At 49.1% G+C, this 14,053-nt stretch overlaps 1 protein-coding gene and 1 long non-coding RNA gene across 2 annotated transcripts; both read right to left on the minus strand.

The window, feature by feature from the left end:
- LOC144149005 (zinc finger MYM-type protein 1-like) lies at positions 1 to 2,505 on the minus strand. The gene has a single exon (XM_077680532.1). It carries the CDS (start codon positions 2,075 to 2,077, stop codon positions 662 to 664), a length of 1,416 nt encoding a protein of 471 aa, XP_077536658.1. The 5' UTR covers positions 2,078 to 2,505; the 3' UTR covers positions 1 to 661.
- A 6,646-nt stretch (positions 2,506 to 9,151) lies between these two features.
- LOC144148909 (uncharacterized) lies at positions 9,152 to 13,659 on the minus strand. The gene is made up of 5 exons (XR_013318101.1): positions 12,390 to 13,659; positions 9,845 to 9,936; positions 9,677 to 9,739; positions 9,483 to 9,593; positions 9,152 to 9,323 (listed from the first exon to the last, which is right to left on the minus strand). It is a non-coding gene; the product is annotated as an uncharacterized LOC144148909 (long non-coding RNA).
- Positions 13,660 to 14,053: the final 394 nt, after the last annotated feature.

Here is a 14,053-nt window from a genome sequence, read left to right on the forward strand (position 1 = left end):
TGAATTTTCAGTGACCACATATTTATTCGCATTTGACATATTATTTAAGCAACAGAATGTTTGGTACGTTTATACAATGGCGCAGAAAACAAGCGTAATACAAATACAAAAATTGCAATACCACAGTACAAACAGCCACGCTATAATACATACATACAATTGGAAATATTGCACACAAGCATCACACTTATCAGTCAGTGGTGTTATTGCTATAGGGGCTTAGGTGGAACCAAAGGTTGCTGCTATCTCCAAAGTTCTTTGATGCCATCCTGTAAAGTTAGGTCTGTTTCTATTTGTATATTGACGCATATAAAAACATGACATAAAAATAATGGAAATGCAACAATACGAACAAGCACGCTATAATACATGTATGTATAGTCACGGACAAATGAAACGCGACCAGGATAATATAAACCAGAACACATAAATAGCGCGATTTCTCTCCATGCAAGTCACATTGATGTGTGGCCTAATAACAATAACAAAGATGGAAAATGTGGCTTTCAAAATATACCAACAGTGCGCCATTTTTGGACCTCCAAGAACAGCATTTTTCAATTTTGCGTGTTCTTGTTCATAATTTTGTGTTCGCACTTCATGTGACCATGACTGTACATGAATGTCAAAAATGCACAAAAGCAGCAGGCATTTCGGACAGCTAGACAGGACCAAAGGTTGCTACTCGCTCCGCTGTTCTGCTCACAAATTCTTTGATGATGTCCTCTAACCTGAGGGCCGCCGTTCTTTCCTTATGAATGTTCAAAATCAGAAGATGCGACAACCTCTTCTGGGTCATTCGGTTGCGCAAATAAGTTTTTACTCGGCGCAGAGCACTAAAAGAGCGCTCCCCAGAAGCGACCGATGCAGGTATGGACAGCAAAAGCTGAACATACCGCACGACCTGGTCTATTAGCTCGCGAATGTTTTCCGGTTTGCTTTGCAGCATCTTCAAAATGCCCAGGGATGTGGTGGAATCGGCATCGTGTAGAAGAGTTGGTAGAAGCAGAAACTGCGCCGAGAGTCTGCACAGGTCAAAATCTACTGCATGCACTCCCAAAGACGCCTTTAGCCCATCAGCTGTGAACTGAGTTCCCCTTGCAGCGCTGGCTAAAATGCCTTCCAGTTTTACGAGCTGTAACATGCCCGGCTGCTCAAAACGCCGTTGCGTTTCATTCATAATCCGATCGGCAGCAGCGAAATACTCCTTGCGCAGTGCTGCTTTAACGTCGAGTATAACTGGCTGAACAGGCCTGTCAGTCGCCTCGTACCGCCTAGGCGGTTTTGCCGGCCTGGACACTCGAGGCTCTTTCAGGCATAGGCGTGCTGCAGTTGTGCTCGTGTGCTGCCACAGCTCCTCAAACGCGGCATCAGAGCGCAGCCGAGAGATCGCCTCGCGGAGAGCCTCTGCAGCCTCTTTTGCACCCGCCGCTCGACATGTTGAGCTCTGGAAAGCCCTTGCCAATTCTTCACAAGGGCCGAAAAAAGCTATGGAAATGTTGATCCCTAACAACGTTTCAAATTTCTGCAAAAGGGTGTAGTAACCCCTGAAAATGGCCTTGCTGCCATCTGTCACTGAACCTGGTGTCTCCAAAAGCTCCTTGAGCGTCTCCTGTACCCTAGCGTAGTTGTCAAGAAACCTTTGCATGGACTTAACTCTAACGGTCCATCGCGTAGGGCAAAGCGGCAGTAAATTGTTTGGCCTGGAACCGTTCTCCAAATCTACTTCGCCCCCTGTAGAAACTACTATGTTGGCGTAAGCACTTTTGCGCTTTTTGGAGTCGAGGATTACGTTGGAAATATCTTTAACAGTGCTAAGAGCGTCTCCAATTATGTCGCAGCTCCTGCTAGCCTCCTGCAGTACAAGATCTAAACAGTGATTACTGCAGTGGACATACAAAGAACGCGGTTCGCAATCGCTAATTCTTTTTTGTACACCCGAAAAACGACCGGACATATTTGCCGCCCCATCAAAGCAGTGGCCACGGACGCAGTGAAAGTCTAGGCCCAGGCGCAAAAGCATGTCCTTGATGGCAGAGTATAGAGTTTCAGCTCTGCTGTCGGGCGCGTTGTACATGCCAATATACTCTTCCCGAAGCTCAAGGGTCTTGCTCTACACCCACCGCACGCAAAAGGTGAACTGCTCGTCACCATTCACATCCGTTGTTCCATCAGCGATGATACCGTAGAACGGGCTGGATTTCACGTCCTCCACAATCTCTCGCTGTACGGTATGCGCCATAATTTCTATAAGCTCATTCTGCACGTCCCCGCTCACCCATTTGTCCCTCTTAGCCATCCACGTCTTAAGGACCGGGACATCCTCTGATCTCTCATGAAGCAAATCGAGAAAATTTCCATCCAGTTTACCTTGTCCTCTAAGAGCTTGCCCTGTGCGGCAGAGATAGCGCACAGAGCTAACTATGACGCGAAGTACTGCCCTGGCATCCTCCTGATGTTTGTTGCATTGCTGCGAAAGGAGACTCAAAACAGGAATGCCTCTCTGGTATGCTTGAAAGTGAACATTTCGACAGACTTCTGTCTGGTTGGGAAATTACTGAACTGAGATTTAATTAGGCTCCAACCAATACAATGCAAAAAAGGCAAAAACCCGACGTTTCGAAGCCGGCTCGGCTTCTTCTTCAGGGGTGACAGTGGCCACGCTGCAGCTGCGTCTTATAGTCTCACATTTGCTGGCCTCGCACAAAGCCCCTCGCTGCGGCACGTAATCCGTGTGCGTACACCGTGGGGAGAGTGCCAAGCGAGCGATTAACATTCCCAGGTGTGCGTTGAATATGCCACGATTCGAGGAAAAGCCGCTTCCGCCAGTTCGTTTCCCTTTCGAGGATGGCCGTTCCGGGGAAGTCAATTTTGTGGTCGGCCACTTCGCAGTGTTCGGCGATTGCACTGCGGACTCTATTTTGTTTCCGGACGTCGTTCTTGTGTTGTCTAATCCTCTCCGGCAGGTTTTTGGTCTCACCGATGTACGAGGCGTCGCACCCCGCGCACGGGATGCGGTAGACGACCCCGGGTGCCTTCTCTATTGTCAGCCGGTCTTTGGGGCGGGGGATTAAGCGGCCTATAGTTGTTGAAGGCTTGTGGGCTATTTGTACTCCTACCCCTTTGAAAATGCGGGCCAAGGCCTCGCTTGTTCCTGGAATATACGGCACCGGCACGCGTTTCAGGGGTCCGACGATTGAAGTTCTTGGAGAGTTTGTCCCCCTCTTCTGCTCTTTGCGGCGGGTCACAGAGTGAATGAACTTTTTAGGGTAGCCGTTTTTCTTGAGGTCCGCAAATACAAGGCTTACTTCTTTCTTACGTTCTGATTCGGACGAGCAAATTGCCTCAGCTCTGTTAATTAAAGACGACACAACTGAGGCTTTGTGGTTAGCGGGGTGGGCCGAATTAAAATGAAGGTAGCGGCCGGTGTGCGTAGGCTTCCTGTGAACGGAGAACACCAGGCCCCTGCCTCCTCTTGTCACTTGGGCGTCAAGAAAGGGAATGGAGCCGTCTCGTTCACATTCAACCGTGAACTGGATGGCGGGATGAACTGAATTTAGGCGTTTTTTCAGGCTGTCAACTGCGGAGGTCTTCACTATGCAGAAGCAGTCGTCTACATACCGAAGAAAAAGTTTTGGTTTCGGCCGGAAGGAGCTCAAAGCCTTCCCTTCCACGTGTTCCATCGTCAAGTTCGCCATTGTTACAGAGATGGCGGCCCCCATTGCGGTTCCAGTTTGTTGTTTGAAAATTTGCCCATTATGCGAAAAATATGTGCTGGCCAAGCAGAACTCGAGTAGGCGGCATATCTCGTCGGCAGTGAGCGGCGTCCTTTCTTTTAGGGTTGCGTCATTTTCGAGGGCAGTTCGGGCCGCGGATACAGCCAGCGGTACAGGAACACTAGTGAACAATGACACGACGTCGAACGAGACCAGGCTCTCGTCTTCGTCAATGCACACCTGTGACGCAAGTTGCACGAAGTGTCTGGAGTTGCGTACATGAGTCGCGGTCTTCCCGGCGAGGGGGGCGAGGATGCGGTGCAGGAAATTTGAAAGGGCTCGGCACGGGGATGATGTGAAGTCTACGATCGGGCGAAGGGGGGCGCCAGGTTTGTGGATCTTCGGTAATCCGTAGAAACTAGGTGCGGAGCCGTTTCGACGGATCAAGCGAAGGTATAGAATTTTTTGTTCCGGGTGGTTCTTGAAAATCGCCGCGAGTAACTTGTTCAGCTGCGTCTGCGTTTGGTTTGTAGGATCCCTCTTTAACTTCGTATACTCGTCTCCGTCCAAGAGAGCCGAAACCTTCCGGTCGTAGTCCTGACGGTCTAACACCACCGTCGAGTTGCCCTTGTCGGCAGGTAGGATGACAATGCTTTCGTCTTTTCGAAGTTCCTGGAGTGCTCGGTTTTCCTCTGCGGTCAAATTTTTTCCCATTTTAAGCGGCAATTTCGATAGGAGGCCAATCGATTTAAGTCTTATTTCATCTCGGGCGTGCGGCTGTACTTGTTGAACGGCTTCCTCTACCGCGGCAACGACCTTTGCAAGGGGGGGGCTCGTAGCCACATTGTAGCTGTGTCCTTTGGCCAGAACAGAAGTTTGCTCTTGAGTGAGAGTGCGGGATGACAGGTTGGTCACAAAACCTTGATCTTGGGCAATTTGGGGCGAGGGCCTTATCGACAAACAAGAAAGTTTCTTATCTTGCGTGATCCGGTGTTTGTCCGCAGTCGATGCCGCCACGCTGTCAGCAAACTCGTCGACGGAGGCCATCAGTCCGGGGATGCGGTGCTCCAGTTGGCGCTTGGCAAAGAACAGGTCCAGTTCTTTCTTCCTGATGGCGGCGTTGCATTCGTGGAGGCGGGCATTGACGAGTCGATGTTCGGCTTTAGTGATGATATTCAGGCCCTCGGGGGTCGACACGGGCCGTTTCAGGCGCAGGCTCTCAGGGACGACTTTCCTTTCTTTACAGGTGCGGTTGAAGTCAAGATGAGTTTTGAAGACGGAGATTCCTTCCTTGATGCGTATGTAGCGCTTGACGAGCTGCATGGTGTCATGGCCAAAGCCTTGGCTGATAGACTTGAAAGTGAACATTTCGACAGACTTCTGTCTGGTTGGGAAATTACTGAACTGAGATTTAATTAGGCTCCAACCAATACAATGCAAAAAGGCAAAAACCCGACGTTTCGAAGCCGGCTCGGCTTCTTCTTCAGGGGTGACAGTGGCCACGCTGCAGCTGCGTCTTATAGTCTCACATTTGCTGGCCTCGCACAAAGCCCCTCGCTGCGGCACGTAATCCGTGTGCGTACACCGTGGGGAGAGTGCCAAGCGAGCGATTAACATTCCCAGGTGTGCGTTGAATATGCCACGATTCGAGGAAAAGCCGCTTCCGCCAGTTCGTTTCCCTTTCGAGGATGGCCGTTCCGGGGAAGTCAATTTTGTGGTCGGCCACTTCGCAGTGTTCGGCGACTGCACTGCGGACTCTATTTTGTTTCCGGACGTCGTTCTTGTGTTGTCTAATCCTCTCCGGCAGGTTTTTGGCCTCACCGATGTACGAGGCGTCGCACCCCGCGCACGGGATGCGGTAGACGACCCCGGGTGCCTTCTCTATTGTCAGCCGGTCTTTGGGGCGGGGGATTAAGCGGCCTATAGTTGTCGAAGGCTTGTGGGCTATTTGTACTCCTACCCCTTTGAAAATGCGGGCCAAGGCCTCGCTTGTTCCTGGAATATACGGCACCGGCACGCGTTTCAGGGGTCCGACGATTGAAGTTCTTGGAGAGTTTGTCCCCCTCTTCTGCTCTTTGCGGCGGGTCACAGAGTGAATGAACTTTTTAGGGTAGCCGTTTTTCTTGAGGTCCGCAAATACAAGGCTTACTTCTTTCTTACGTTCTGATTCGGACGAGCAAATTGCCTCAGCTCTGTTAATTAAAGACGACACAACTGAGGCTTTGTGGTTAGCGGGGTGGGCCGAATTAAAATGAAGGTAGCGGCCGGTGTGCGTAGGCTTCCTGTGAACGGAGAACACCAGGCCCCTGCCTCCTCTTGTCACTTGGGCGTCAAGAAAGGGAATGGAGCCGTCTCGTTCACATTCAACCGTGAACTGGATGGCGGGATGAACTGAATTTAGGCGTTTTTTCAGGCTGTCAACTGCGGAGGTCTTCACTATGCAGAAGCAGTCGTCTACATACCGAAGAAAAAGTTTTGGTTTCGGCCGGAAGGAGCTCAAAGCCTTCCCTTCCACGTGTTCCATCGTCAAGTTCGCCATTGTTACAGAGATGGCGGCCCCCATTGCGGTTCCAGTTTGTTGTTTGAAAATTTGCCCATTATGCGAAAAATATGTGCTGGCCAAGCAGAACTCGAGTAGGCGGCATATCTCGTCGGCAGTGAGCGGCGTCCTTTCTTTTAGGGTTGCGTCATTTTCGAGGGCAGTTCGGGCCGCGGATACAGCCAGCGGTACAGGAACACTAGTGAACAATGACACGACGTCGAACGAGACCAGGCTCTCGTCTTCGTCAATGCACACCTGTGACGCAAGTTGCACGAAGTGTCTGGAGTTGCGTACATCATCACTATCATCATCACTATATCATCACTAAAGCCGAACATCGACTCGTCAATGCCCGCCTCCACGAATGCAACGCCGCCATCAGGAAGAAAGAACTGGACCTGTTCTTTGCCAAGCGCCAACTGGAGCACCGCATCCCCGGACTGATGGCCTCCGTCGACGAGTTTGCTGACAGCGTGGCGGCATCGACTGCGGACAAACACCGGATCACGCAAGATAAGAAACTTTCTTGTTTGTCGATAAGGCCCTCGCCCCAAATTGCCCAAGATCAAGGTTTTGTGACCAACCTGTCATCCCGCACTCTCACTCAAGAGCAAACTTCTGTTCTGGCCAAAGGACACAGCTACAATGTGGCTACGAGCCCCCCCCTTGCAAAGGTCGTTGCCGCGGTAGAGGAAGCCGTTCAACAAGTACAGCCGCACGCCCGAGATGAAATAAGACTTAAATCGATTGGCCTCCTATCGAAATTGCCGCTTAAAATGGGAAAAAATTTGACCGCAGAGGAAAACCGAGCACTCCAGGAACTTCGAAAAGACGAAAGCATTGTCATCCTACCTGCCGACAAGGGCAACTCGACGGTGGTGTTAGACCGTCAGGACTACGACCGGAAGGTTTCGGCTCTCTTGGACGGAGACGAGTATACGAAGTTAAAGAGGGATCCTACAAACCAAACGCAGACGCAGCTGAACAAGTTACTCGCGGCGATTTTCAAGAACCACCCGGAACAAAAAATTCTATACCTTCGCTTGATCTGTCGAAACGGCTCCGCACCTAGTTTCTACGGATTACCGAAGATCCACAAACCTGGCGCCCCCCTTCGCCCGATCGTAGACTTCACATCATCCCCGTGCCGAGCCCTTTCAAATTTCCTGCACCGCATCCTCGCCCCCCTCGCCGGGAAGACCGCGACTCATGTACGCAACTCCAGACACTTCGTGCAACTTGCGTCACAGGTGTGCATTGACGAAGACGAGAGCCTGGTCTCGTTCGACGTCGTGTCATTGTTCACTAGTGTTCCTGTACCGCTGGCTGTATCCGCGGCCCGAACTGCCCTCGAAAATGACGCAACCCTAAAAGAAAGGACGCCGCTCACTGCCGACGAGATATGCCGCCTACTCGAGTTCTGCTTGGCCAGCACATATTTTTCGCATAATGGGCAAATTTTCAAACAACAAACTGGAACCGCAATGGGGGCCGCCATCTCTGTAACAATGGCGAACTTGACGATGGAACACGTGGAAGGGAAGGCTTTGAGCTCCTTCCGGCCGAAACCAAAACTTTTTCTTCGGTATGTAGACGACTGCTTCTGCATAGTGAAGACCTCCGCAGTTGACAGCCTGAAAAAACGCCTAAATTCAGTTCGTCCCGCCATCCAGTTCACGGTTGAATGTGAACGAGACGGCTCCATTCCCTTTCTTGACGCCCAAGTGACAAGAGGAGGCAGGGGCCTGGTGTTCTCCGTTCACAGGAAGCCTACGCACACCGGCCGCTACCTTCATTTTAATTCGGCCCACCCCGCTAACCACAAAGCCTCAGTTGTGTCGTCTTTAATTAACAGAGCTGAGGCAATTTGCTCGTCCGAATCAGAACGTAAGAAAGAAGTAAGCCTTGTATTTGCGGACCTCAAGAAAAACGGCTACCCTAAAAAGTTCATTCACTCTGTGACCCGCCGCAAAGAGCAGAAGAGGGGGACAAACTCTCCAAGAACTTCAATCGTCGGACCCCTGAAACGCGTGCCGGTGCCGTATATTCCAGGAACAAGCGAGGCCTTGGCCCGCATTTTCAAAGGGGTAGGAGTACAAATAGCCCACAAGCCTTCGACAACTATAGGCCGCTTAATCCCCCGCCCCAAAGACCGGCTGACAATAGAGAAGGCACCCGGGGTCGTCTACCGCATCCCGTGCGCGGGGTGCGACGCCTCGTACATCGGTGAGACCAAAAACCTGCCGGAGAGGATTAGACAACACAAGAACGACGTCCGGAAACAAAATAGAGTCCGCAGTGCAGTCGCCGAACACTGCGAAGTGGCCGACCACAAAATTGACTTCCCCGGAACGGCCATCCTCGAAAGGGAAACGAACTGGCGGAAGCGGCTTTTCCTCGAATCGTGGCATATTCAACGCACACCTGGGAATGTTAATCGCTCGCTTGGCACTCTCCCCACGGTGTACGCACACGGATTACGTGCCGCAGCGAGGGGCTTTGTGCGAGGCCAGCAAATGTGAGACTATAAGACGCAGCTGCAGCGTGGCCACTGTCACCCCTGAAGAAGAAGCCGAGCCGGCTTCGAAACGTCGGGTTTTTGCCTTTTTTGCATTGTATTGGTTGGAGCCTAATTAAATCTCTCTGGTATGACAAGTTTAGGCTCACGGAGTCAACGTGAAATTGGCTCTTTTCGTGCGATTTGAACCTTTCGATAGCCTTTTTCCAGTTGTTAAAACCAGTCTTAACAAAAGCTCGCTCCACATTTCTAGTGTTGTCCCCTTTTTTCTTGAAATGTCGACGGCACTCTTGACAAAAGACTAAGTCGCTCTTGCTTTGGTAGGACAGCCAAGAAAATCGCTCAAACCAGCCACGTTGACATGATCTGCCTCCTTGGTTTTTTGGGAACCTGTAGTTTTTTGCCGGAAGTGACGGATGGTCGTTCAGCGCTGACTCGTCCTCGCTTGAACTCTCTCTCGAATTCTTGAAGGCGAGCGATTGCAGATTGCTCATTTCGTCCGAGCTGGTTGCTTCTTCCGTCCGGCTAGCAGGCCGCGATGTTTGGGCTTGTACAAATGAAATAAAAGGCATTCATTGCTTCTTCTGTTCCTATTCGGTTTTTAAATCAAGTTTACACTATTTTCCCTAGCCTATGTCTAACAAAAAAGTATTATTGGCATAACCGATAGGCATGATCTTAATTTGGATATACTGAAACTACTTACCCGCTGAGCAATCAGTCGACAGTGGTGACAGGTCCGGAGGACGGGCGCTGTCGTCAGGTAATGGTTGTGCAACAACGGCGTTCGTGTTGTCGGTACGGGATGGACCAATTTCTGCAAAATTCGCACCGTCCTTAACTGTCTCAAAATGCCACTTTTAAAATGCAAAAATGTATCAATGAAATATCAATTATTACCATCATGGCCTGTGCCTTGCTCTGCGCGATGACACTGTAGGCCGGGTCTTTCAGAAGAAATATCTGGTAGCGACAGAGAAAAGCGTAGAAGCAAAGAGAATTGTTGAACGGAGGCATTCACACAAACAGAACTCGTGATTATATACAAAAATCTGTGCATTATTATACCTTGACAATCTCTGCTTCCAAGGCATGCACGCTTTGGAGCTGGTAGAAAGAAACCACTGATCTTTCTTTGGGAGCCGGGCATTGCGTGAGGGCTGGGATCAAATCAAAGAGCCGTTAGTTGACGCTGCCCACACCTAACACACGTCGGCATGATCAATGCCCCAGTTCGTTTGGTTTTGTTGCACTAACAGTGCAACATGGATCGAGCTGAACAAAACTCAGCGTTGATAGACCTCTGTCCTGTTTCTTTTTCTGTTTTGAACAGTTTGTGACCAGTACAAAAGAAAATATAGAGGCCAAATATTTTATTGTATAGAAAAGCGGTGATCCGTAATCCGAGGGCTATATCAATTTGAATAATGGGAACTTAAATTGCATTTGTATTAGGAAATGTCGAGCAGCATGTGGCTGTTATAATATGAGAGCTAGGAAGTATTTTTAATTCGGTAATTCGGGTTCGGGATATTTTATTGCCTATTTAAAAAAATCTGAAAGACAGCCCAAAGGCCCCGAGACCCCCCAAGTGGTGGCTGTCATAGACGTCGACATAGAAACGTTATTTAATGTTTGCAAATAGAAACATTCGTAGCTTGACATTGCTCCCCTCCCCCCGCCCGATTACGAGGTCAGCAGCTACATAGTTGTAATACCACATGAGAAAACGTATTAAAAACATTAACATAAAAACACATATGTGAGAAAATCACGGGATGCTTCGGTGACAAACCAAACTGTTAAAGTTCTCCCACTCGGAGAAAAGAAAATGGCGTACAACAGTGAAATCATAAATAATTCAAGCAAAGTTATTCACATCAGAGAAAAACCAAAATTTGCATGCTACAAACACCTATACAACACTTGCATGGGAGATGTACAACTCGCAAACAATGGAAACGGAAAAAAATAAGAAAGGTGGTAAAGTTAAAAACAAACGCTACATTAGCGACAATGGCGCTCAAACACTACGCTATACATACAAATCAAGCCCATCTTTGAATGTAAGTCGATTTCCACTGCTCATCCAAAGTTTCGGGACAATGTTTTGCATCAAGTGGTCGTCATAATTTGTTCTAGTGGGACGGAGAGTCTAATAATCAGGTCGTCTCGTGTTGTAGGAATGCTCTTTAACGGTTAGGTTGGACATAGTACAAATAGAAAACGTTTCCCTTATTCTTTCAGCAACCCACGCCTTCCATAAACGGTAATTATAGTAATTGTTCGTGTTGACTAAACCAAACTATTTGAACAAAGATCTAGTTGGCTTGTCTGCTGCAATGTTGGGTATAAATCGAACAGCTTTATTTTGCACCTAGATATTGTAGGAATATTTGTAACCGTTGTTGGGCCCCAAACAAGAAAACAACAGTTTAAGTACGACAGGAACAGCCAATAATAAATGAGTAGCTTTGTATTCGTCCGCAATAGGTCACTATTTTTGTAAAGCAATCTCGTTACTCTCGACAGTTTGTTGACAACTTGGTCAACGTGCAATTCCCAAAGCATGTGTTCCCAAACTACTCCTAAGATTTTTAAAGCTGGCTACAATCTCTACAGGACACGCATTTAAAACTAAATATTGGTTTTTATTGACATATTCACCTTTTGCACCAAAAATAACTGCCTTAGATTTTTCAGTGTTATTCTTGAACCCACTGCAACAAGCCCATACGGCTAATTTTTCAACGACCTCATTACCTCGTTGGAGTAATCTCTCGCTAGCCTCTTCTGCGATAAACAAACTCGTGTCGTCGGCGTAAATTACGAACTTCACTGACGGGTCTATCTGCACAATGTCATTAATATAAATATGAAATAAGAGCAGTCCTAGAATACTGCCCTGGGGAACACCAGAACATGTTTCCTGAATATCCGACTTGCAATTGTATTATTGTCACAAACTGGGAACGATGACTAAATTATAATGTAATAAGGCTGAAAGCCATACCTCGAATAGCATAGAATTCCAGTTCATGTGCAAGAAGATTACGATCAAGATTTACGATCAAAAGGAAACAGTCTTCTTTTTCTACATCAAGCGTAAATATCAAATCGTCAAAAGAAATAAAAACAAACATCAAGTAAAATTCATGACCTAGCTAAATAACGTTCGACTTTCTTACCGGGTACCAGCAATGCTCTTTAATGAGAACTTTATATCATAACTTCTTTTCGTTCTCCGTTCACGTCCATCAAGGTATTAGCGCGGACGCATCTTGCTTCTAAAAGCCTACAGTATCTCACCGATCTTTATGTAGTAAACTCGGTCTAAAAGTACTGCCAAAGCCGTTACATGCTGATTGGAGGAAGTAGAACATAAGATCAGAACAGGCTGTCGCGTCTCAAGAATTAAGGGCAACATGTGGATAAATTCATAAGAACGTCTTTTCCAACGCCTAAATGGAAAATGACGACTATTTTGCTCACAAACTGCGCCAACGGGCCTAGTGAATTTGTAGCGTAGCGTGTATAAGTGACTGATTGTCTATGTCCAAAAAAGGAAGACTAAACAGGCCTACCGAACTGACATGTAAAGGACGGTACATACCGTAGCGAGCGCAGTCTGCCGGTCCGGTAGTAGGGCCGGTCGCCGTCGTGCCTCCTGTGCGAAGGACTAGTGCAGCTTCGCACAAGCTGAACTTGCTTATTTAAACACCTTGTGACCCGCCGCAGGGCCTTTTAATCTGCCCATCGTTTCGTGGTTTCCAACGTCAGAAAGTCTCCGCAAACAATGCTGTCCCATCGGAAAAGTGACAGGTCCCCTCTCTGCTGCACCACCCTCAAAAGAGGGACACGCCTTGGGCGCACTGCAAGACTGCATACCCACAACAAACTTACGCTCAATGCCCTTGCCGGTTAGAAAAAAACGCAGGAAATAGGTGAGGAAGGGGGGGGGGACACACTGCAGCACCTTACAGGATGTTCAACGCCGCCGCGGCATCGTTCGCGCTATTTTCGCGCTATTCTTTAAAGCTAAAGGACCTGGCCCACGTGCGAGCCCTTCCGCCGCCACAATACGCATGCCGCTGGATGCGTTGAGCTAAAGTGCCGCCATACGCGTTTTACATAGAAACACTCCGTTCCTCCCCATTTCAGAGAGCTAACACGGCGTGCACGAACGTGAGGACTGCACACCTATAATGTACACAGAACGCTCCTGCGGTTTCGACAAAGACGTGGAATAGAGGGGAGAAACGGGTGGCACAGAACAACTGTTGTTGGCGCTTCTGCACGGCGGCGCGGCATCGTTTGGCGGCTTATCTTGCCGCCAAACCACCACACATGCCGGTGGGTGCGTTAACCTAAGGTCTTCCACGTGGCTTTTACGATGACGCGCCGAATTCTCCGTACTTTCGAGAGCTATGGTCATCCATCGCAAGAATGGTCGTCTGTCTGCCGCCTCGGCTTCTGGTGCATGGTAACATTGTCCGCTCCGTCGCCCCTTCCGGTGCAACACAAATACGAAATCCTGCTCGCCGGTTTCTCTTCAGTTTCACCCATCAAAAGCTGGTGTACCTCGCTTGCCGCCGTCACTTACTGACAAGCATTACTGATAAGACAGAAAAAGCTCGGCGTCGCCTTTCAGCCTCGGTAGCACTCCTCAAGGATCAATAGCAGTCGTTTCTAGTTTGTCTCCTCCACTCACTCTCAAGCCTTGCTTCCCCCGCCACGGCGTGACGAGTCAATCCCCTTTTCCGACCAGACTGACTTGGAGCTGCGCGCCCCTCTGCCGCTTTCTCGCGCGGGGAGAATGACCCCACCAGGCAATTATCGTCTCTTTGCTGCCGCCTCCTGTGTCTGCGCTACCGTAACCTCGCCACTGGCGGTTAAAGTAAGACACCATTAGCTATTGTATTTCATGCGTTTCCCGCAACACGCCGATGGGGAACGGTGAGTGCTTCTTCGTGGAAAAATACAGAGAAAGAGCCCGGATGGATTTAAATACCCGATTAAAACAGAACCGAGAGACGGGACCAGAAGGAGGGGAAGGCCGGTAACTCGATGGAGGGACGAAATACGAAAGTTGGGAAGCAAAGAATGGACTCGAACAGCGCAGGACAGGAGCGGATGGAAGTCAATGGGAGAAGCCTTCGTCCTGCAGTGGACTTAAATAGGCCGATGATGATGATGATGATGATGACGTTGTTGGTAGTGGTGGTGGTGGCAATTATTCCACGTCGCGATGCTGAGTCAGTACAATACCTATTGTAA

Source organism: Haemaphysalis longicornis, unplaced genomic scaffold, assembly GCF_048455015.1.
Source record: "Haemaphysalis longicornis isolate Haplotype H1 unplaced genomic scaffold, Haemaphysalis longicornis Haplotype H1 scaffold_8, whole genome shotgun sequence".
NCBI classification, from domain to species: Eukaryota; Metazoa; Arthropoda; class Arachnida; order Ixodida; family Ixodidae; genus Haemaphysalis; species Haemaphysalis longicornis.